This window comes from Condylura cristata, unplaced genomic scaffold (assembly GCF_000260355.1).
Source record: "Condylura cristata isolate star-nosed mole 26May11 unplaced genomic scaffold, ConCri1.0 scaffold00034, whole genome shotgun sequence".
Taxonomy (NCBI): Eukaryota; Metazoa; Chordata; class Mammalia; order Eulipotyphla; family Talpidae; genus Condylura; species Condylura cristata.
The window spans coordinates 6915290-6940535 of NW_004567135.1; the positions used below are offsets into that span (position 1 = coordinate 6915290).

Genomic DNA, 25246 nt, shown 5'->3' on the forward strand with positions numbered 1-25246 from the left:
CATAGTGCACAGTGGCGTAAGTCTCAGCACTCACTATGCACTAGGCATTGTTCTAATAACTATACTGTATGTACCAGTTAAGTACATCAATCCTGTAAGGCAGACACTATTATTACCCTTATTTTACAGACACAGAACCTGAAGCAACTAGAAACAAGGAGGGGAAATGTAGGGAAAATCTCCACATCTAATGAAATACCATCTCTCTCCTATAATTGTTAAGGAAAGTCATAAGGTAATTAAATCAAATTCAGGATTCTGACAATGATCTTCTATTAATTAACATTCAGTGATCATCTTAATCATGTTTTCACCAGGATTATGATTTTAATCATGTTTCTTTCAACCTTTACTGAAATAGGATATTTAAATTACTAAGCTGTTTTACAAGCTCTTTTTCTTAGTCACAAAGATAAATGTTAAGTTCATAATAGAATATAAATGGAATATTTAAGAATTATTTCTGTTGAAAATTTACATAAATTAGTGTTTGAACAATATCTAGAATATAGGTTCTAAAATAGATAACTGAGAGATAATCAGTAACATCTAAATCAAAATGCTCTGTGTACAGCTGGCTATGTTACAGTTAGCCCATGAAGCGGCCAGAAGTCTAGCTGACCACAATGATTGCCTAAACCAGGACAAGCTGACCAAAGGTCTGACTTAGTCCAACAAACCCAATATTTACCATACAGTTCACTTACCCCAGACTCCCAATATTTTACCAAAAAAAAAAAAAAATGTGGTAAAGAAAAGATTTGGAAAACCAAACATGTGGAAAATAGAATTTTCCCCAATCATGACTAACCAGTTAACTAAATAAGGCTTGCTGATACTATTTGGTATACAAAAAAACCCACTGAATCAACTGACCTGAGACCTCAGGTCAGACCCTGTGGGTAACACATCTGGTTAAGAGGCATGGGCCGAACACAAGGTCACAAAGGCAAGCTCGAGGCATGGGGCGCAGGGCTCCCCCTCATTCCAGCACAGCAGAGGGTGTGGAGCTGCATCTTCTGTCAGTGTCTGCACGATAAAAGAGCACGGAAGCCAGGGAGGCTGATGAAATGGAAAACTGTCACTCATATATCATCCAACTACAAAAGTCATGTGGAAAATCAGAGGGCACAGATAAGTAGGTGAGGAAAACAAAGGAAAAACAAACACTAGAAACTAACTAAAAGTCAGGAAACATCCTGGGCGCCTGGAAGGGGGAAGGAACATGAAGAATCCAAGGAAGAGGAAAATAAACCTCACTCCCCCCCACCCTACGACCAGGCTTCTATTCAAATACCATTTCACGTGAGGCAATCCCGACAACCTGACTGAAATTGTACTGCTTACCTGTCCTAGCATTCTCTAGTCCTCTTAGTCTTTTCTCCATTGAGAGTTTTATCAGCTGACAAGCAATGTATATTACTTATTAATTTCTGTCTATTCCTGCAGAATTTAAGTCCCTTTAAGGACAAGGATTTTTGTTACTTTTAACCACTGCTATATTGCCTACACAAAATAGCAGTCAATAAAATAAAAGGGGAAGAGACAGGGAAAGGAAGAAAGAAAGGAAGATAGGAGAGAGGGAAAAGAAAAGCAAGAGGGAGAAAAAGATGAATGTGAGAAAGAAGGGCCAGTCATCATGGCCAAGCGCAGAGGGAGAACAGATGAGAGGACAGGCTTCGTGGAGTGACCATGGAGCCTGAATTTCTGACAAAGAGACTACATTAAAGAACTGGTTTTAAGGCAAGAAGCAGCATGATCTAATCTGTAGTTTAAAGAACTCACAATGCTATGTGAAAAATGAGAAAGAAGAAAGCAGAGACACTGGGTAAGGAGTTAGTGAAGTTTGCGATGAGGTAAAGACAAGGCAAAGATTAGCAACGATTAGTGATGGCAAGAATCAGAATTAGGATTTTTTTCAAGGTCGCACCAAAAACATTTGATGGACGATATATGGAGAGTTTCATTAAGAGGACATGTCAACTATCAATTTGTTTCTCACCTCCAAATACACCCTCATGCCTGCTCTGTGAAAATTAAAATGGACCCTTTAAATATCTGTCCTTTGCTTGATGTCATTTAAGCTTTCTCTGTAAGAGACATTGGAAAGATAGTGTAAGATAAAGGGGCCTTTCTTTCTGGTTCCAGTATGCTCCTCTTTGCAGGATGAATAGAATTATCAGGAATTTCAGTATTTCTAATACCCTTATCCAGTATTTCTAATGCCTAGCCAAATTATTTTAACTTTTTTCTAATTTGAGACAGTTGGGAAGACAGTTGGTCTAAGCTCATGAAACTTTCCATAATTATTATTCTTACATAAGAATATGGGCATTTTCACCCCATGTTTATTGCTGCTCTATTTACAGTTGGAAAGACATGGAAACAGCCCAGATGCCCAAAAGTAGATGACTGGATTAAAAAGATGTGGTACATATACACAATGGAATATTACTCAGCAGCCAAAGAAAAGAAGCACATGTCTTTTGCAGCAACTTGGATGGAGCTGGAAAAGATCATGCTCAGCGAGGTAAGCCAGAAAGAAAAAGAAAAATACTGGATGGTTTCATTCATAGCAGGAGTATAATGGACCAGGCAAGAAAATAATAATAATAATGAACAGCCATATGCCAGAGACATTATGGGGGTGGAGTGGAGAATGGGATCAAAAACAGTGGGGGGAGGGAAATACATTGGACTATGGTGATAGCACATGGGTGACTTGGTGATGGGAAACCCATGGGGATTACAACTGAGATGGAAAAAAAATGTACAAAATGATGTAAAAATAAACTATTATTAAAAAAAGAATATGGGTATTTTATTCTGTTCACTCATCATTTTTTTGACATCAACACCATACTGCTTTGAGTATAATAATTTTAAAATCTACTTTATTACATGATAAAGCAGAGCCCACCTCATTATCGTTTCTAAGCTTTTTATATTATCTAAAACATTTATCCTTCCATATAATCATAGGTCATTTTCTCTAATTCACCACCCCCAAAAGAATTCTCCACTGGAATTGAAATTCCTTTCCATTAAACTTATATATATAGATATAAGTGTGTGTGTATGTATACACATATTTAATATTCCCATCTAGGAATATGGTATTTATTTCCATAATTTTAGATCTTGCTTTTACATCCTAAGAGTATTTTGCTCAGACTGAAGTCTATAAATGATATGCACAAGGAGCTTTCTGGTCCCTGAGAGGCAAATACTGCATATAGGATTCTTGGCATACAGAGCATTTCTCCCGAACGTTTCTTGCACCACCATCAAAGCTGTAGCACTGCAAATTAGCACAATCTGTTTTGTGGTGGTGGTGGTAGCTTTATCTTTTTATCCAGAGGCATGCAGGATTTTTTTTCCTTTATCACTGAATTCAGGAATGTTATCAAAATATGCCTAGGTCTCTGTGCCTGTTCTCATCAATCTTGCCTGGAACACAGTGAATTCATTCAATCTGCAGTCTTTTCTAGTTTGCTATCTTTTTTTCAGCTCAAGAAATGTTTCTTCTATTGCTTATTTCTCTTTCTAAAATTCTTATTTGCATTTTGGGTGTCCTGGGCCAATCCTCCAAGTCCTTTAGCTTTACTTTCATGACTCCCATTCTAACGCTAGGTGTTTTTTATTCTAAGATTTTTACTTTCACTGACCTTAAGAAAAAAAGACCTTGCTGGAAGTGTGCTAAAGCTTCCACTTCCCAAGAATGATTTCAAATATGATAGTTAAATGTTATCTGATCACTTATAGAAAATAAAAATGTGTTTAAGTGTTCAGAAGACAATTACCTAAATTAGTATTTTTAAAACTCCAAAAACTATTTATTGAGAAGTTACTAATATGAATGCTCCTTGAAATCAAGGAATCTGCCTTCCATGCATCATCTCTCAGTAGATTTGTACATTAAAGTGCTCAATACATCTTTTTTTTTTTTTTAAAGATTTATTTATGCATACAGAACTGGGTACAGGCCAGAGGTGCAGGTGAGAGGATTCCCCATAGACAAGGTGGGGAGAAGAACAGGCAGGCTGATGAAGTACACTGCTGAGGGGTGCAGTGGGCAGGCCAGGAGAGGTCTGCTGCGCCATGTGGGTCACTTCCAGGGCCGGGGATGGAACTCGCACTGAAGTGGCTGTGGCTAGCTTGTAGTGCTGCTTTTAACCCTCTGTGCCACCCAGGAGGCCCTCAATACCTCTTAATATACTGATGTCTTAAAGGGAAAATCAAGAGTTCCAGAAAACCTTATCATTTACAATCAGGAAAACAACATGTTTAACTAAGGGTCAAAAATAAGGAAAATGGGGCGCCTCTCTGGTGATATAGGTTAAAGATAGCACTATCAGGCTATTGTCAGCCACAGATGCACAAGTTCAATCCCTGGCTAGCCAGGGACTGACCCACATGGCACAGCAGGCCTCTCCTGTCTCACCCACTACTCCCCTTGGCAGTGTATTTCAGTAGCTCCACCTGTTCTGTTCCCCACTCTGTCTCTGGGAAATCCCCTCTCTCTCCCCCACACTGCACCTCTCCTCCATCCTCCCAGCTCTTTTATGAATGAGCAAAATAAATCTTTAAAAAATAATAAGGTAGGCCCTCCCTGGTGGTGCAGCGGGTTAAAGCACAGCACTGAGAAGCTTAAGCCACTTCCGCATGAGTTCAATTCCCGCCTGCCCCAGAGGTGACCACAGGGCGTGGCAGATCTCTCCTGACCCGCCTGCTGCTCCCCTCAGCAGTGGACTTCGTTGATCTGCCTGTTCTGCTCCCCACTCTGTCTCTGGTGAATCCTCTCACTCTCCGCATCTCTGGCCTATACCCCAGTTCTGTATGAATAAATAAATAAATCTTTTTAAAAATAATAATAATAATAATAAGGTAGATTAATCAAAAAACAGCAGCCAGTTAAGTGTTAATATGTTACTGAATGCAACAACAGTCTAAAAATAGAGGAAATTAAAATGGAATAAAGCAGTCAGCTAGTTTCAAAATGACCAGAGACATCAACCAGGTTAAGTTTTAATAGGAGAATGGCAGTCCTGACACAGGAAATAGTCATTGCAAAGGCACAGTGAGTGGAATGAGTCTGTCAGGAAAAGGTGCGCGGAAACCAGTCTGTGGGACATTAGTGACAGGCAGGCTGACGTCAGAGTTAGATTCACTCACTGAAGGTGCGGTATCAGCAGGCACTTACCCGAAAGGGCGCTGGATGCTGCCCTCAAGCAGCTCAGCGTGGAGGTTAGACTATTTAAGTAAATGATAATGCCCTCACTTCAAATAACTCCAGTTATTTGAAAAATAACTGTAATAAACATGTGGGCAACATTAAAGACCGAGCTCAGCAAACCAACAAACGAGGAAGTTGTCTTTTCTAACAGGAAGTTCATCTTCTAACACTTCCCTTGGTCTGCCTGAAGAAAACAAGCAAAGAACTATGAAAGGAAGGTACATACTAATGCTGTTTCTACATGCTTGATTTAAAAATTAAAATTTCTCTAAGCTAGAGAGGAAGTCAAAAAAGTAAGAATGGCAGTACTTTAAAACTTTCGGACTGTTTACCTCAGCCTCAGGTCAACCTACAATTTCTGCTGGGTTCTTTAAACTAGGGGAGGGGAGAGGTGAACTAGAGGGGATCAGAGGTGTGGGGATAATAAGGATTCACCAGAACCAGAGTAGGGAGCAGAAAAGGCAGCTTGACTGAAATACACCCTGAGGGGAGAAGTGGGTGAGAAAGGAGAGGTTTGCTGAGTCATGTGGGTCAGCTCCCTGGCCGGGCATTGAACTCCTGCTGCAATAGCTGTGGGCAGCTTCACAGTGCTGAGACTATGCCACCAGGGAGGCCCCTTGTTGGTTTTTTTTTTTAAGATTTATTTATTTGTGCATACAGAACTGGGGTACAGGCCAGAGGCTCAGGGGCTGCGAGAGGCTTCACCAGAGACACAGTGGAGGCCAGAACAGGCTGATCGATGAAGTACACTGCTGAGGGGAGCAGCGGGCGGGTCAGGAGAGGTCTGCCAGCCATGTGGTCACCTCGAGGGCAGGTGGGAATCGGACTCATGCGAAAGTGGCCCTAGCTCCTTAGTGCTGTGCTTCAACCCGCTGCGCCACTAGGGAGGGCCTGTTGGGTTCATTTTTATAAAGAAGACTTCAGTGGCAAGACTGGTCAGTACCCTGAAACACATCTGGGCCTGATCTGAGATAAAATCTCCAAGTTTGAGTCTTGAATAACTTGAGACAACATTGCCCAAAGTCCTTAAAAGTGAAGAAAACAGATCTCCCTGGTGGTGTAAAGGGCTAAGTCTCAGCTATCCACAGTTACTACAGTTCAATCCCAGGCCGGGGAGCTGACCCACCTATGGCGCAGCAGACCTCTCCTGTCCCATCTGCTCTCCCCTCAGCAGTGTATTTCAGTAAGCTATCTGTTTTGCTCCCCACTGTCTTTGGTAAATGAGGAATACTGGAGCACTATTCTTTCACAAGAAAATAACTCCAAGAAAAATCAATTGCATACAACTATCATTTACATAAATATCTACATTAATTTTATATTTAATGTTACATAACCTAGATGGGGAAAAAGCACTAAAAATCTTTTGAATCAGATTGTAACCACAATTGTCCAGAATATAGTCCAGAAGGTCAAATTCAGTGATGATCTTTCCGAGATGCCAGACCTGTGATTTTCATTTAGGGCTGTATAGTATATTATGTATTGTCCATCCCAAATATTTATGCTTTCCTCCTGGGTTTCCCCTTTTCAGCTTTTATATCCCCATTTCAATTCAAGGAAGAAAAAGTAACTTCATATCACAATATAAGTAGTTGAGATTTTCTTTCACTTTATAGGTAATCTTATGGGATTTTACCTAATATCTTTTGTTCTTTCAAGAAATAAAGAAGTTCCATCTTACCAGAAGTTAGGCTGACACGAGGAAACTTCTCCAAATATAGCTTAGAGTGTTAGCCTCTCTGGTTCTGGCAAAGCAAGGTCAAAAATAACCAACTTCACTCCAAGTCCTGTTTCTGAGAACGGGATAGAAATCCCCATCCTTCTCCCTCCAGGGAGCCCTACCTCCAAAACTCTGAAGGCAGAAACTGAGTCCTCAGGAAAGTAGGGCCCATGAGTTAAGATAGAAATGAGTTCTGCTGAAGTTATCTGAAAGACATTCAGGAGTGGACACGGAGGCAGACAGCAGTGTGAAGTCTGGGGTGGGGTTTGGAAGAAAGCGACCCCAGCACACAGCACTTTCAGGATTTCTCTCTTTTGTTTTGCAAGCCCCTACAAATGGAAATCACACAACTGTGTCGAAGTTGTTAGGATTAGAAGTACATTTCAAACTGTCCCAACATCAGAGTCAGCAGCAAGAACAGGACTTGAACCCAGTTCTGAAAGCCTCTGAAGCCCTGGGTTCCCCTTCCACTAAGACTGTTAAGCCAGTTCGTTGTCTTTGCTGCAGGGGAAAGCCAGCCTCCCACCATGCTGGGCAGCCCACAGGCTGCATTCCACTCAGTGCTCAGGTGCTGGTTGAGAGCTCAGCTCCCTCACCATCAAGATAACAGATAACAGAGGCTATTTACTCAGCACCTCCCACCAGCCAAGCAGGGCAGAGAAAGTGCTAGACACAGGGCTTGTTAAATAACTGATGGCTACTTTTACAGAGAGCTTCACTTAAAAGAATTTAGGAAAGGCTGGCTTCTTAGAGGAAACTGAGTGGAAGAGAAGACAAGCAGGCAGAAAAAAGGGGAAGGACATGTCAGAGTGGGCATTTCTCAGAGAAAGGCAACATGTACAAAGGTATGGAAGTGAAAAAGCACAGAGCATTGAAGGAAATGCTAGTCATTCACAGGCTGGGAGCAGAGGGTAAACACGAAAGGAGCGGAAACTGAGGCTAGACTTGAAGCAGGTCTTGGTACACAGAGCTTTGATTTTTTTTTTAAGACTTATTTATTTATGCATACAGAACTGGGGTACAGGCCAGAGGGGCAGGGTCAGTGAGAGGATTCACCAAAGACAGAGTGGGGAGCAGAACAGGCAGATCGACGAAGTACACTGCTGAGGGGAGCAGCGGGCGGGTCAGGAGAGGTCTGCCGCGCCATGTGGGTCACCTTCAGGGCTGGGGATTGAACTTGCACTGAGGCTGCGGCCAGCTTGCAGTGCTGCGTCCCAACCAGTTGTGCCACCAGGGAGGGCCCAGAGTGCTTTGATTTTTAAGATCTTAAACAAGGGAAAGGATATTACATTTGTGCTTGGGGATGATCATTGCACTACAGTATGGAGAGACTGGACTAAGAGCAGAGAACAGAGGCAGGCAGTTAAGTTAGGATACCACATGGTCTCAACAAGAGAGTGAACACAGACTGAAGCAATGTGAATGAACAGCAGGAAGCAGGATCAATGAACTTAGAGAGCCACTGGAAGGATGATCCCAAATTCAGATCTAGGAAAATGGACATTCTTCAATATTGGATCTATTAGTGAATAGAGGGAGATTGAAAGGGAGGAGGCGTACAGTGTGGGGGGAACAATGAGGTGTCTGGAGCACAGTCAAGGCTCCAGATACAGACTACAGAGCTAAGGCAGGATCATGAGATTACTCAGCAAACTGTACGTGATATGAGATGATGGATAATGACAGATGCATGTCATACCCGCAACAGGAAGAAGGAAGCAAAAAAGAAGCCCAAGAGAGAGCAGAAGATGGAACAGTTAGGGAGCTGGAGGGAAACAATACCATCAAATGTAAGGACGAAGAAAGCTTTATAAAGATAATGATTCTCAGTATCCCATGCGGCAGAAAGGTGCTGTCGCCAGTGAGTACCTTTCAGTCTGAAATTAGGAATCATTGGTGGCCTTGGAGAAAGCTGTTTCAGAGACTTGATAAGGCAGAAGTAATGGGGTGAGGAGACCAAAGACAAGAAATAAGATAAAGGAAATGTAGGCTACACCTTCTAGGATCTATCAGGGGGAGAGGATGTGAAGAGGAGAGCAAGGAGATTCCAATACTAGATAGTGGGAAACTGCTTTCATTTCTTTAAGATGAGACATTTCAGCATGCATACAGGCTTAAGGCAAGGAGTAGAGAGCCGGGTGTTAAGTGAAACTGAAAATGGGAGGAAGAGATAAATGCAAAAAGACTATGAATGAATAGATCAATCAAGGAAATGAGATCCCAAGATCCCAGAGAAGGAATGAGATTCAGAAGACAGTCAGATGGACACAGTGTAGACTTACTTATTCCTTATAAAAAGGGAAGAGATTTCTTTCTCTGAGCAAAGAAAAAAAGAGGGTCAGGGTGGGAATGATGAGATAAGTTTCTAAAGGAGTCTGGCTCTCCTTACAAGCTAGTGAAAACGATAGGGGGTAACATACACTTCCTTTATATTCCTCTTTAAGAAACTGGCCAAAGCTGTAGACTGTGCTCCCCAAAAAGCACATAAGCACTCGTATTCAAAACTCTGCATACAATTTCAGAGTTTCCACGTCTGCTGAAGTCAATCCATGTATCCATAGATTCTGTCTGATGTGACACGACAGAATTCCAAAAAAGAGCCTTTCAGGACCAATTCTGTTCATAGCAAAGCATCCACACAGGGAAGTACTTATTCCTTATAAGCACAAAAATATGAAAAACTCTCACTTAAACCTCTATGACATAATCAGTCACCAAAAAGAGATGGCCTATTTGGATGTATACAAAAATACAAACTTGGAATCTAGGGATAAGGATATAGAAGACCATCTCTACCATCAGGAAACCTATACTATAAAGAAATGGGTGACAAAGCCTTACATTCAGCAAAAACTGAAGTATTTTAAAAAGATTTAAAGAGCAATCTAGAGCTAAAGGGAGACAACCCCTTGGGTCCGAAGACAAAGGACTGAAAAAGCTGTTATATGCAACTCACAGGAAGGAAAAAAGGGTATAAGAACATTTTTGAAGATGGAATCTAAAGATCTCTTCACTAAGCATGAGAAGTTCTGAAGATTGACATTTGCCTTTTCATAGCTTGGAGATGCTTGAGTCTCAAAAACCATACTTAAATTTCAGAGCCCTTTGACAGAATCTACAGGTTTGGAAATGTTTACATGCCAGATGTCACGATGAAAAAACCAGCGTCTCTTTTTTGTTCAAGCCAACTGCCTGCAATGATCCAACATGTGCTACATGAAGGGTAGACGGTACCCACAGGAGCAGCTCATGGAGCTCAGTCTAACTTTTTAAATATATATACACAAATTGATCCCATTCATCACTTCATATGCAACCAGAGTCTACTAAGTAACACAGATATCAAAAACAGCCAAACGAGTATGCATCTGTTCACTACCAGAAAGAGTAAAGACCATGTGTACTTAACACTCAGTCTGCTGCACTAGAGCTCAGCTTTTTTCCTATTATCTCATTAGATAACTAATGAGGCTGCCATTTATTTTTTGAGAGTTGAGAAAATTAAAGCCAAGAAGGTAGGCAGACTGTGCAAGGTCACAAGGTAATAAGTGACAGGTCAGGACTTAGACTCACACCCACCAGATGCCAAAACCAGTGCTTCTCAAATGATTTCACAACCACTTCATACCAAAATCAAATCCCCAAGACAGAGAGACTTTGTTTCAACGCAAATCAAACTGACGTGAGCAAAATGTATTGCACTCCTAAAACGAGAGAAATAGCTGGGGACTCACTTGAAGTTTCAGATATGAATGATCTCTGAGGGAGCTCACACTGAGTTGGAATGGGAAACAACTTAAATAGTTAGAAAACACAGGACTGGCAAAAGTGATGCCAAGTATAAATGCTGTAAGGATGGAAGTGAGAGAGTTTGCCATGGTCAGGTGAGGTTGGTACAAATGGCAGTACTCTAACTGAACTCAAGGAAATAGGAGAAGCTGTGCAAACAAGCAGGAAGGAGTATTTCAGAGTATTCCTGAATTAATCAGGAAAAGGACCCAGGAGGAGCTGCAGTGCCAACAGGGTGCTATCCCTGCACTAAGATACACCAGGAAAGAGAGAAGCAGCCAAACCGAGGGCTGGGCTGACAGTGAAAAGTTAATGATTTATTTTATTCAGCTCAATGCTATGGGGCTGTCAGACAAGAATAACTTCAAAATACACACCAGAAGTAGAGTACACCAGAAGTAACTTCAAAATACACACCAAACAGCGCTTACCCTTTATAGCGAGGCCAATCACTCCTCCAACAAACTTGCCTGTCACACTCCTCTAAAACTGCCCTTGAAAGCAGTTTACAGTTTCTAATTTTTGAAGAGTCATAACTACAAGTTTAATCACACTAACCTTTTCAGTCACAACTAGTTTGGGCTCCAAAAGAAAATCAACCCATTTTTCTCTATTTCAGCCTAAATGACCTACAGAATGAAAGTCTACCTGCCAAGCATTAAAATTTGCCACCATCGCAGCGGGTTAAAGCACTGCACTAAGAAACTAAAGCCACTTCCGCATGGGTTCAATCCCCGCCTGCCCCGGAGGCGACCACATGGCGTGGCAGACCTCTCCTGACCCGCCCGCTGCTCCCCTCAGCAGTGTACTTCGTCGATCTGCCTGTTCTGCTCCCCGCTCTGTCTCTGGTGAATCCTCTCACCCTCCGCATCTCTGGCCTGTACCCCAGTTCTGTACGAATAAATAAATAAATCTTTAAAAAAAAAAAAAATTTGCCACCATGAGAATTTTCAATAGAACATGCCAGAGGCCCAGAAAGCAATTTCTACAGATGAGTCCCAACACACACATGCAAGTTTTAGGGGGTAGACAATGCCGGTTCTGGTTATTTAGAAGGCACACAGCACCTTTTTCCTTAATATGTATCACTGAAGGTGTGACAAATGTTTTCCTAACTCTCTGATAAGGGCTATGCTATGTACTCATGACTATGCTATGCGTTGAGCGGGGAGCGGCCCACTTTCCAACTGAAGGTGAAGTGAGAAAATGTACTAGTTTCCCAGTGGTGTCATTCTACGAGCCTACCTCTGAGACTGAAAGTCCATTTCCATGAGCATCTTTCCTCTTCAACTCCCCACTCCTCTTTTCTAATGCTAACAGGGCGCAGGCTTTAACTCCTAGAAAGTAATCCGCTCTGATCCTGACGACTCCTAGGTCAACTCTGAGCCAAGCTGTAAGCACCACTGAGATGTGTTAACAAAATGTGCAGGAGAAAGGGAGGATGTGACTGTGTTTGTGCTCAAATGGGGTGTTCAAATGAGGACCCCACCTGTAAGTGGCACCTTAAATACCTTTCCAGTTGCCATCTCTGGACTCAGACACTGGAAAATTTGAGCTCCTGACATATGGAGTTTCCAACCTTCTTTCTTGCTTTCTCTCTTAGGACCGACACAGCTCCATCAGTCTTCTCTACTAGTCAATCTTGTGTTTGGAATGTTCTGCTCTTTATCACAACAATGACAAAACAGAAAGTTTCCTCTTCTTAAAATGCAGCCACTGAACAGAACCATCATGCCCTCCTGTACTATTTGTTTTTTGTTGTCATTGTTTTGTTTTAAAGATTGCATTTATTTTTGCATAGAAGAACTGGGGTGTAGGCCAGAGGTGCAGGCGGGTGAGAAGAGTCACAGAGACAGAGTGGGGATTAGAACAGGTAGATGTACTGAGAGGTCTGCTGGGCCAGGAAGGTCAGCTCCCTGGCTGGGGATGGAACTCGGGCCACCACACAGAGGACCACTGAGGTGGTAGCACTGAGACTTAACTCCTAGGCCACCACAGAGGCCATCCAGTTGGTACTGTAAGTGATTTCCCTATCAGACTTGGAGCCTCCAGTCAAGCTAACGCAGTACCCTATTCGCTTCATATATCTCTAGCACACAGTAGGCATAAATACATGAATGGATCAAATACATGAATGACAGATTTGAAAGACATTTCAGAAAGAGAGTCAACAGGACTGTTCGGAACTGTGACACATAACTGGTTTGTAGCATATCCTTAGAATAAAAATTAAGAGCTAATAGCTTGTGCAATAGCAGTGAAGATATTCAAATCATTCGATGGTTAATAGGTGCCATAATTACATAGCAGATTGAGATAATGGCACTTATTACATAAGCAACTTTATACAACACCCTTAACTTTCCCCTTTGGTTAAACCAACAACATAGAAAAGGTAGGACAGGTGTTAACATTACCTGTTCTACCTAACTGCAAAACTGCAGTGAAGCTCAAATGACTTTTTGTATAAAATCTCGATACAAATATAATGTATTACCAGGCAAATTTAAACAAATAAATTTCATCATTAGTTTTACTTCATGTGTATACACTGTCTCATCATATACGCCTAAACTTAAGATAACAGAGTTTAATGTCAAAGATATAATTAATACGTGATTAATATCATAATAAATATGGGTCATGAAAAAATTCCAAACATGGGAATACTGGTAGAAACCTCTTATTTACTGAATTTACCTATGGGAAAGCTCATCACTACATGCAAGCGCAATTTTAAATAAATCTTCAGACAGTATCCAGCTGCTCTTTTTTGGTGCAGAAGCAGGAGGTTTTAACCACCAAGTCTAGGGTGACCTGCCTGAGGCACCAACACAGCACCCCGCTCTGCAACACGCTCTGCGGCAAACATCCCGAGGAGGCACAAACCTACATTTCAGCAGCGTTGGCTGATCTGTGACCAAAGCCTGCAGCTAAAAATACAGGCAAGCACAAAGAAAATTCTTTAACAGTATACAGCTCAGACTATTACTATAATTAGGATCAACTACAGCCTGAACCTAAAATACAAAAATCTAGAAATGAGTGCACCGGGGCCAGCAGTGTGTGGCAGACACAGTTAATTTTTTTTTTTTTTTTTTTTTAAGAACAGTAACTGGCCAGAGCAGGAGCTGTGGCAAAAAAAGGTTTTGTTCGGAATATTCTGCAAATGTCACAAACAACACCATGCTACAGATCTGGGGACTGCTAGGTAGTTTTCACTTCATTTGAATTCCTAAAAATGTCTCATCTACTCCTCCCGACAACCATCCTCTACATCGACAACCATCCTCTACATTGGACGAGAAAAAAGACAGATGGCCACGCTGTTGACACTGCAGACTGCAGGCTCAAGGTTTCTCAACTATATGTTTTCAAGTTGTCCATTACTAAAGTAATATTAAAGTAAGTAATATTTCTAAAGTAATACAGAGTTACAAGAACCCAATTCAAACTAAGTCATATGCTAAAATAATCCTGCACTGGAAAGCAAGCCCTGCACTTGAACTTAAAATGTTTAAACCTGGATTCTACAGTTTGCAGGAGTTTCACACCTTTCTGAAAGAAAGAACCGTGAGCTAATCGGTGTGAGTCCTAGAAATAGTTTCTCAGAATCATCTCTAGAAACACCCAGGGAAGTAAACAATAATCAGCTGAAAGCAGATACAGCAAGAATAAGGAGCTTCCAGGATTTCCCTCTCTGTGTAAAAGCAATCAGCCCCTATTTTTAATCTTGCTCTGACGGGAAACATCTAGCCAAACCACTCTTTCTAGCTAATCACAGATAGCTAATTTGTTACTATACAGTCCATTTTAAAGTCAGATCAGAATGGAAGTCATCACAGATGACTGCTTAAGTCTAGAAGAATAAAGTACCTTGAGAAACAGAACCTAGGTTAATGCCCTAAACACATCACAAAAACAAATTCATCCCCCACCAAGGATTCTGGGGAATGGCAAAAGAATAACTTCCCAACTGATTAATTGAAAAATAATATGTTGGTAATTAAGTTCAAATGAAAACAACGCCTCCTTATACATTGGGAAAACCTAACAGGGTTATTAAAATAATTATTTCCTTCCATACGCAACTGGATTTAAACACTCAACTCTACGTCTGGTTTCCCACTGTAAAGGATTGGGGAGGGCAGAGAAGGGAGATAAAGCCTCCATAAAGTAAACAAAAAGTCAGAACTCTCTTGGGAACTTATCACATTCTTCTTTTCCAATCAACAATTTTTAATCCACTTGAAAAAATGAAGAGGGCCTCTGGCAAAGAAGTCAGTAAGAATCTCCAACTCTGGGGACAGGAATCTAGCACTGACATGAAGCTTGGAGAAAATGCTGCTTTTGTCTCAGAGGCAGCCTAGGATAAAAACAGGAACTTTATGGAGAACTGATCACAACTGCACAGAAGCCTCATCACATGCTCACAACAGAGCAATGTTTCTCTCATTGTTGTCCAAGGGACTTCTCATAATAGTGGCTTGTTTTATTCCATCATTTTAATTCTGGAAATCAACCCAACCCTCCTCGTACCAATCCATTGTCAAAGAAAGAGGGTGCTGGCCAGGATTTGCATGTAACCGTCACCACCTCTCCTTCCCTCTTCACTCCAAAGGTGATCAGATGCGGAAAATTCAGGCCAAATACAGACTAGGGAAGGGCAGAGGTGGGGGGAGAGCACACCACCTCTCAGGACAAGGATGGTCAAAACAGCCTCGCGGGCCCCTCTCTGGATTGATGCCACAGCTTGCAATCCCCGTGGGCCCCTCCAAGGCCCACCCTGCTCCCACCTCACTTGTCACTGGGGAGGCATCTCGTATTGTTAAAGGGAGAAGAAATGCTGCGGATTTCCCACGTCTTTCTCTGTAAGGGGTAGAGGGGACCGGAACAGGCGAGGGGCGCCCCTCGCAAAGGGCAGAGCAGGGGAGAAGGCTGTCAGCCACCCCGCTCACAGGCGCACCCCCACCCCCACCGTGTCCGGGCAGACACCCGGGCAGAGGCCGGAGAGCAGCTTTGTCTCAGGTTTTGGGGGGCAGGGAGAGCAGATGCCGCCCGGGCCTGGGGAGGTCCTCGCCCCCAAACCCTTTCTGAAGCGGCTCCCAGAGAGCACAATGAACCGCACAGGAAGCCACTTCGCGGGTGGGCGAAGGGGAAAGAGCCCCCCCGAGACCCGGCAGGTTTCCAGCACCCTCTCGCCCTCGCCAGCACGAGCGCGGCGGCGCGGGGCTCCCAGCGCTGCGCCCGCGGGGTGCCCGGCGCCCGCTCCCCCGCCCGGCTCCTACCCTCCGAGAGCTCCAGCTCCAGCTCCGCCAGCTGCGCCCGCACTTCAGGCGGCAGCGCCGCCACCGCGGCCGGCGCGGGCTCCAGGCCTCGCTCCGCCATCCCGGCTCCGCCAGCCACACTCCGGAAGACAAGAGAGGGGGCCAAGGAGGGACGGACTGACGCGGGCCCACACCCCAGCTACAGAATCCGGCTCCGGCCGCCGAGCGCCGCCAGCGCCGCCGTCGCTACCGCCGCCGCCATGAGCGAGGGTCACGTGAGAGCGGAGCCCCGCCCCCGGGCGGAAGACGCGCCACCTCCGCCCCAGTGCAGCCGAGCGCGCCCGTGCTGACGGCGCCCCCTGCTGGGAGGCTTCCGGAACGACGAGCCCGGCCGGCCCCCGAATATTCCGGCGCCCAACTGCTGTTCTGTTGTCAGCGCAGATTTGGACCGTTTACCTTTTGCCAACTCATGAGCAAGTTGTTTGCCGGGATCCCAGGCTTTAATTTTCCACTTTTCTTCACTTAGTAATGTGTGACTTTGTCTTATCTGTTCCTCCATTTCCTCCTGATTGACACCTGCCCATTTACAAGGGCCTGAACGCAGGTCACTTTTTTTTTTTTGGACTTTCCTGCCCTAACTGCCAGTTTTGTTTCTATCTCCTTTCCAGCTTAAGACAGGGGAGGGAGGAGCCTCCCTGGGGACTCAGCAGTTACAGACACAGAGCTAGCAAGCTGTGCCAGCACCGCAGCACCTCGTGAACCCGCCGAGGAGCTGACCCACAGGGCGCAGCAGACCTCTCCTGTGTACCCGCTGCTTCCCACAGTAGTGTTTCAATCTGCCTGTTCTGCTCCACACTTTGTCTCTAGTGAATCCTCTCTGCCCCCTCATCTCTGCCCTGGCACCCCAGCTCGTTTGCATAAATAAATCAATCTTAAAAAAAAAAAAAGTCAGGTCCAGGGCTTCCTGGTGGCGCAGGGGTTAAGGTCTCAGGGTTATCAGGTTATTGCCAGCCATTACAGCTTATGTTTGACCCCCAGCCAGGGAGTTCACCCACACATGGTGCAGCAGGCCTTTCCTGTCCTGGCAGCTGCTCCCCTAAGCAGTGTATTTTAGTTGATCCACCTGTTCTATTTCCCACTCTACCTCTGGTGAATCCTCTGACCTTCCTGCACCTCTCTCTGGCCTACACCCCAGTTCTCATATGCATAAATAAATAAATCTTTAAAAAAAAGTTAGGTCCATTTTCTCAGCCCTATACCTGTATGGACATTTACTCCACCAAGTGAAGCTGTAACTTTCTAGGTTAGGTCGTAGGGTTTCCTCTAGTTCTTTTGGATTATGTGCCCCTCCAGAAAAGCCCTCTCAGGATCCTCCCATCCAGGGCACTGAGAACTAGCAGTCATGAGGGACCAGGCCACATGGGGGCCGGGGGAGTGTGTGTGTGTCTGCCCAACCACCTGTGAATCCAAACCTTTTAGTCATTCTTGTTCAGGGAAGCAGCCCCCAAGTTCCATACATGAATCTCCCCATGTGAGGTTTCAGTGTGAAGCAACATAGCCCAACCCTGTCATTCCCTATCCAAATTCCTGTGACAAAAAAAAGGTCATCCTTGTATGCCATAAAATGTGGGGTGGTTTGTTACACAGCAATAGATTACCGTAAGAACTCAAGAGGGTTTGCTCACCTACTCAACAGCCCTCTCACTTCCCTTTCCTTTTAAGTAGACCACACCAATCCTTATTGTGGCTAAATATGCCAAATAATCAGTCTCAGCCTCCTTGGCACAGGTGTAGAGAGATTTTCCTCCCTGAGGACAGATGCAAAAGGAGAAACTGCCCCTTTCCTTCCTTCCTGACTGAACACTGTCCTCTTCAGTACATCAGCTATTGTCTTGCATGCATAGGGGAAAACTTAACAACAGAAACTGCACCTAGAACTTAATAGAAATTGGTCAACTAATATAACAAATCCTATGACCAAGTATATTGGACTTTTCCTTGTTATATGAGAAAATAGATTTAAACCTTCTTAAATTTATTTATGCATAGAACTAGGTGTAAGCCAAAGGTATATGGGATGAGCAGATTCACCAGAGACTGGGAGCAGAATAGGCAGATTAAGGGGAGCTGCTGAGGGAAGCAGTGGGCAGGTCAGGAGAGGACTGCTGTGCCATGTGGGCCACCCCTGGGGCTGGGGATCAAACGCACTGAAGTGGCTGCAGCTTGCTCGCAATGCTGTGCTTTAACCCACTGTGCCACCACAGAGGGACCCCTTAAACTTTCTAGTTGAATATTCTATTTACACTCCAAAACTTCCCATCTGAATTACCAAAAATTGAGATATTGCAGATAAGTAAAGTGTGAAATGACCTAGTGCAACTGGAAAATGTCTGGAAAACTACTAAGACAAAGATCATATGTAGACTGAGGTTGCTTTGATCATACAATTCAGGATTTGGGGGATAAGTTGACAACTTACGGCTTTCAGTAAGTTCTCACAATAAACAGTGTACATGTTCCCACTGAGGTGGGCAACATTGTGGTTCTCTGTTAAACTTTTCAGGCTCTCATCCAAGTTAACAGAGTGGAACTTTCTGGCTTCAAGAAGCCAACTTCTTTGCCCAAGTTACAGCCAGGATACACAGAAGCAAGAACAAGAACGATTAAGCAGGTAATAAAATTGAAAATAAAGTGGTCCTCTAGATTTCTGAAAGATCTCAGAAAGCTTTCATTAAGCAATCTTTGTCAGACGAATGGAATACATTTAATAATGAATATAAGTCTGGTAGAAAATGAGATTCTGAGTGGTATTCTCCCCAGAGAACATTAACTTCAAATTGTCTCAAGGTACAACCTTTAAATAAACTAAGAAAGGACAGATGCTGAATATAGGGACAAGAGCTCTGAAGGCAAAATTCTTAGGTTTAAGAACTCATAGTTTCCCTGGTGGCTCAGGGGTTAAAGTTTCAGCACTATCAAGCTATCTCCAGCCACTGTGACATGAGTTCAAACCCTGGCCAGGGAGGATATCCACATTGAGGCACAGACCTCTCCTGTCTCAGCCAGTGCTCCCCGTATCAGTAGATCTGCTTGTTCTGCACCCCCCACTCTCTCTGTTGAGTCCTCTCTCCAGCTCCAATCTCTGGCCTACACCCGGCTCTACGCATCAAACTCTAATTTGTGATCACCTTTCAGGCCCATTCAAGCTCTGTTGCTGTTTCTCAAATCTTCCACTTTGCTTCAATGCATAAGTATCAGGTATATCCTAACTAGTTTCCCACCTGTTACACATACCCATAATTCAGATTTCAAACCCAGGAGTCTGGCTCAACTCAGGAGGTATCATGTTCCCATGCTTTATCTGAAGGAGCCTGCAATTCTCCCATAGCATTGTAAATTAATATAAATTGTTCCCTTATGTGGAGCACTGTCCTCCAGCTCACTTAATTCTCCTTCCTACAATATTTCTTCTGCTTCTCAGGAAAGCAGTTTTCCCTTTCTACATTTCCCACTTCATCCTCCAAGACCCTGATTCCAGCTTTTATATCGGTTTAGTTTTGCAGTTACTTATGTCAAGCAGCAGGAATCTATTGGTACTTTTTCTGCCTAGTGCAAAGCCTAGAACATAGTATCCAATAGTACTGGCTAAGTGAATACTGGTTAATGAATAGCCATTATTAGTTCCAATACTAAACCAACAGCCTCAGTTTTGATAAGTGAAGGTCACAGTTGATTTTTTTCCAGGAACAATATGAAATACAAGTAGGAAACTCAAGAATAAACTACAGTATACCAGCAATGAAATACTTCAGTGTTTTCAAGAAGTACTATATACAATTTAAGTTCAGCTGTCATATTAATTTACTGAAACCAGCTGTTAAAATACCAGAGATTCATTTGGCTTTCCAATTTTGGTCTTACAGTTTAAAAATGCAATATATTAAAAAAAAAAAAAGGCAACAATAATTGTTGGCAAAACTCTCCTACACTGCTTGTGGGAATGCAAACTGGTACCACCACTACGGAAAGTTGTGTGGAGGTTTCTCAAACTGCTTAAAAATGGAGTTTCCATATGATCCAGCAGTTCCACTCCTACGTATCTACATAAAAACATTAATTCAAAAGAACACTTGCACCCTTCTGTTTACTGCTGCTCTACTTACAATAGGGAAGATGTGGAATCAACTCAAACGCCCAAAAATAGATGACTGGATCAAGACGTGGTATATATACACAAACTCAGCAATCATAGATACTCATGCCAGTTGCATCAGCATGGATGGAACTGGAAGAGACCACGCTTAGTGAAGCCAGCCAGAAAGAAAAAGGAAAATACCAGATGGTTTCACTCATAGCAGGAGTGTAAAGGATCAGGAAAAATATATATGTGTGTATGATATAGTAGTTGTAATAAAGTAAAAAAGAACATCAACTAACAACTATAAATAAGAGATATTCTATGGGGGAGGAAGAGAGGGCAACAAGATCAAAACTAGGGTGGGAAAAGCATAGGGATTATGGTGATGGCACATGGGTGAAACTGGTGGGAAGTCCATGGGGATTACAACTGAGATGAAAAGATGTACAAATTGAACAATAATGTAAAAAAATTATATAAAGTATCAAATACAGATTATGGGGGAAATGCAATATAATTATTCAAATTATAACTAAAATTATTCATATTATAGGGAGGCTGGAGTCCTGCTGTTAAGTCTGATACAACTGAAACACAAGAAAGCAGCTTCACCAATTTGTATAGCAGCTACCAGAAAATGAATTTTTGAAGATAAAAGTTTAGGCCTCTTAAAATTTCCCACACCAGAAAAAAAATTAAGGTTCTTACTTGGCAGTACTATACAGTGCAAAGCAAGATCCTGGATCCTTTAAATTTTCTTATAAAAAAAAAGTTATTTTCTTTACATAAACTTTTAAGGAAATTCATAACCCTTCAAAGTGACCTGAATTTTGTTTTATAAAAGTTTCCAGGCTATGCACCCCCATATTTATTGCTGCTTTATTCACAATTGGAAAGACATGGAAACAGTCCAAATGCCCAAAAATGGATAACTGGATTAAAAAGATGTGGTACATATAGACAATGGAATATTACTCAACAACCAAAAAAAAGAAACACATGTCTTTTGCAGCAACATGGATGGAGCTGGAGAAGCTCAACTTAGTTGAAATTAGCCAGAAAGAAAAGGAAAAATACCGGATGGTTTCTCTCATAGCAGGACTCTAATGGAACAGGCAAGAAAATGATGATGATGATGAACAGCTATAGACCAGACACATTTTGTGGGGTGTGGAGTGGAGAATGGGACCAAAACAGTGGAGGGTAGGGAAATGCACTAGACTATGGTGATGGCACAGGGTGATATGGTGATGGGAAGCCCAAGGGGATTGCAACTGAGATGGAAAAATACACAACATGATGTAAAAATAAACTATTATTTTTATAAAAAAAGTATCCAGGCTATCTGCAGCCACTAATCCCTGGCCATGAAACTGACCCATATGACACAGTAGACCCCTCCTGTGTTGCCCACTGCTCCCCTCAGCAGTGTTCCGCACTGTTTCTGGTAACAACCTCCCGCCCCCACCAAACCTCTAGTCTCCTCCGTGGTTCTTATATGCACAAACAAAATAAATCTTTAAAGAAATTATCCAGGAATAAAAGGAATTGAAATGTAACCTTCAAAACACACTGACATACTTTCTAAAGGTATAGTTAATTCTAAGCGTTTCAAGCACCTCAGTGATGGGACTGTTAAAAACACCATTCACTTTGAGCTGGAAAAGATCGTGCTTAGTGAGATGAGCCAGAAAGAGAAAGAAAAATACCGGATGGTTTCACTCATAGCAGGAGTATAATGGACCAGGAGAGAAAATAACAAGAACAATGAACAGCCATATACCAGAGACATTTTGTAGGGGTGGAATGGAGAATGGGATCAAAATCGGGGGTGGGGGGGACGGCGTCGGGAAATGCACGGGATTATGGTGATGGCACACCGGTAACTTGATGATGGGAAACCCGCGGGGATTACAATTGAGATGGGAAAAAAAAAATGTACAAAATGATGTAAAAATAAACTTATTTAAAAAAAAAAACAAACCCATTTCATTTAAAATATAACACAAAAGCCTACATAACAATGCTTACCAATTTGGTTATTAGTTCACCAAAAAGAAAACACCATCAGTTCCTGATACGATAAAGAAATTTTAGTTGCATGCCCTCCTCTTTGGACAAAGTCTAACAATGATCTAATCCCCCTAGTCACTGTTAGTACATTACCCCTGTAACATTATTACTTGATTATTCTGTTCACACGAAAACTATTACCTGATTTATAAACACATTCATGTTACCCCATAATTGGGCCACATAGTAAACATTTCTGAATATTTCTAAGAATTAGGGAATCTAATTTGGAATTAGTTTACAGGTAATAGACAGATTTCTACTATTAATAAGTTCATCTTCCTCACTAGACAACTTGAGAATAAACTGGTATAAAAGCTATATAAACTCTTTTCTGTAAATGCTATACCCAATAAAAGTTGACCTGCCACATTAATTTACTGAAGCCTGCTGTTAAAAACATCAAAGATTCGCTCCATTTTCCCATTTTTGCCTTCTTACATGTTTAAAAACAAAATTAAAGTCTCATTTAAATTTCCCAATGAATGCTTCCTTTAAAGCTCCCCAACTCTTTTGCTCTAAGGTTTGATGGCAATTTAACCTTAAGGCTGAAAAGGTCAATGATCTAATGTTTTTCTCTTGAAAATGAGTTTACAACTTTAGAATCTGCATACTTCTATCAGGCCATAATAACACACATGAAGGCAAAAATCCTCAAGCTGCACACTGCCCTACAATATCTTCTCCTTAGCTGTTTCTGACACTAAAAGAATTTGAAGCACAGCATCATGAAGTGAAATGTTCTAGCTCTCTACTTTACTTTCTGATGAAATGCAACATTCCCAGACCACCCTTCCAAAATAATGCTAAACAAAACAATAAACAGCTGAATTCAGGACAGTGATGGAACTAGGAAGGTCAACATAGATGATTACCCAGAAGTAAACACAAGTAGTTATTAGACATAAGCCACCTAGAGAAAAGGAAACCAGTCCTGCTTTTTAACCATTTTATTTTTTTTCTAGTTTTGTGTTAATTTCCCATAGCACCTTGGCAATGTTGAAAACAAAAATACAAATACAAGGATGTACTCATTTTAACATAATATGCGTGAGCATGTGTCATACCATTTTGAGAGATGGGGGTAGTTTTGACAACACGAACAAATCTAAGCAATGGGCAAAATAAAAGCCAGATAACTGGTTCTGATTTCACTTCCCAAACATTTAAGAGACTTTACTCAAGAGATAACCTGAATCAGTCTGGGGGGTGGGGGGTGGGAGGGTGGGTGGAGGGGAAAAGGTAAAGTAGATCTTTCTTTATATATACTAATCATTGTTTTGTGCTGAAAATAAAACCACATACATATTATTTTATATTTGGCTTGTTGATAGCTAATCTGTACTTTTAGGAACTATCTACTCAGTGATTCATTAAAGTCCTCAGCTTTTAAAATAAAATTCAAATTCCAATAGTCAGGTGAACTTTACAAAGGGAATTTATTCTCAAGTTGAAAACAAACTATCTTTCAGCTGCTTACAATGTCCTCAATTAGTTAATGGAAACTGAAATGTCTATGTATCTTCCTGGAAGTTCGGACTAGCTAAATTAGCGTACACCAAAAGCCTTAAGTTAGATTCATGGCCACCACAATGTAAGGAAATATAAAAAATTAGAAAACCATCATATGTGATAGCTAAGAATTTTTATAAAAGTCTTTCAAAAGCAATACAATGTCCTGTTCGCCTTTGATCTTTTCTGGAAAAAAAATGGGTACTTTAAAAATGTTCAAATACATGGCCAACACAGTATCACAGCCTCAACTCCAGTGCTATTCAACTGTCTCAAAGTAAAACCAGTTGACATTTAAGACAAAAGACTAAATATTAAGGCCATAACTAATAAAACTAGAGAAAGTGTTCACTAACTTTTATACATTTTCTGCTACAGCAGAAAAATAAATACTACTTTCTTGCTCCTTGTTCTCTCTTACACTAGTGAAGATGCGAACACGCCATCATTAAGTCATTTGTAAAGCTAACCTGGTAATTTAAAAGGAAAAAGGAATGTAAAACAATATTCAAGCTACCTTAGTTTTAGAAGCAAAATGAAATCAAAATTTTGTATGTCCTTTGACCACGTATGATCAGCATAAGGTGACAACAAGCCCAGTAACAAACCCAGTATCACTAAAAGATCTCATCTTCTTCCAAAATCCAGTTGATAAAAAATTTAGTTGGATCACTTTTGAATGCCAGTGTCTATACTTACAAAAATGAAATCACAAAGATTAGAGATAGGCCCTAGATATCATGAAAATCTTATCAGGACAGAAAACAGAGATAGGATTTTGCACTACCCCTATGGTACCTTCCCCATGAAGCACAAGGTGATGACTTGTTTTCTTCATGCAGTTAGAACTATGGCAAGAGATCACTGTACCATACATTCAATCATTAATCAGTATATTTACTTTTAGCCTCCAACTACCTGAGGAAGTGTTAAGTCATGGGATGAAGAGAAAATTTTGACATTTAAATCATTCCACCTATAGAACCAAATAAATAGCTGAACTACTATGAAAACCCAACCCTTATCAGTTACAGAGTAACTCTGGAAGAAAAGCCAACAGTTTCACACAACTCAGGCATCATTTAGATACAAACCTTAAATCTGCTGTAATAAAATAAATGCTAAATACATACTGTGAATATATATATGTACATATATATAATACACACAACATAAAATTACTCCTCCTCTATACATCCCATCAAAATGGTAACTATTAACTGTAATAAGGCAAATTAAATTAAAAACACTATATTTTATAAGAAATTTAAAAAGGTCATGTCTTTAATTTCTTCTTTCAATAACATTTGGGGGAAAGGCAAGAAACACTTGCTTTCTTCAAAAAGACTCTTGTGATTCAATTAGAACATTCAGTTTTTAGAAGTTGAATAGACAAACATTAAGTCACACGAGCACACAAGTAATACAAACCTACTTTTGTGACACATTGTAAAAAAAGGTAATGTTTCATTTTAAGTGCAATAATCAAGTTTATAATCCTTACCAAG

At 41.7% G+C, this 25246-nt stretch overlaps 1 protein-coding gene across 2 annotated transcripts in view; it reads right to left on the reverse strand.

The window, feature by feature from the left end:
• The window catches only part of DIP2B (DIP2 disco-interacting protein 2 homolog B (Drosophila)), a 180128-nt gene extending 163881 nt beyond the window's left edge, over nucleotides 1-16247 (reverse strand). For both annotated transcript variants that reach the window (XM_012732476.1, XM_004692753.2), the window contains exon 1: nucleotides 16037-16247. In XM_012732476.1, coding sequence (XP_012587930.1) covers nucleotides 16037-16136 — 100 coding nt within the window. In that variant the 5' untranslated portion in view covers nucleotides 16137-16247. The remainder of the gene's footprint in view (nucleotides 1-16036) is intronic.
• Nucleotides 16248-25246: the final 8999 nt, after the last annotated feature.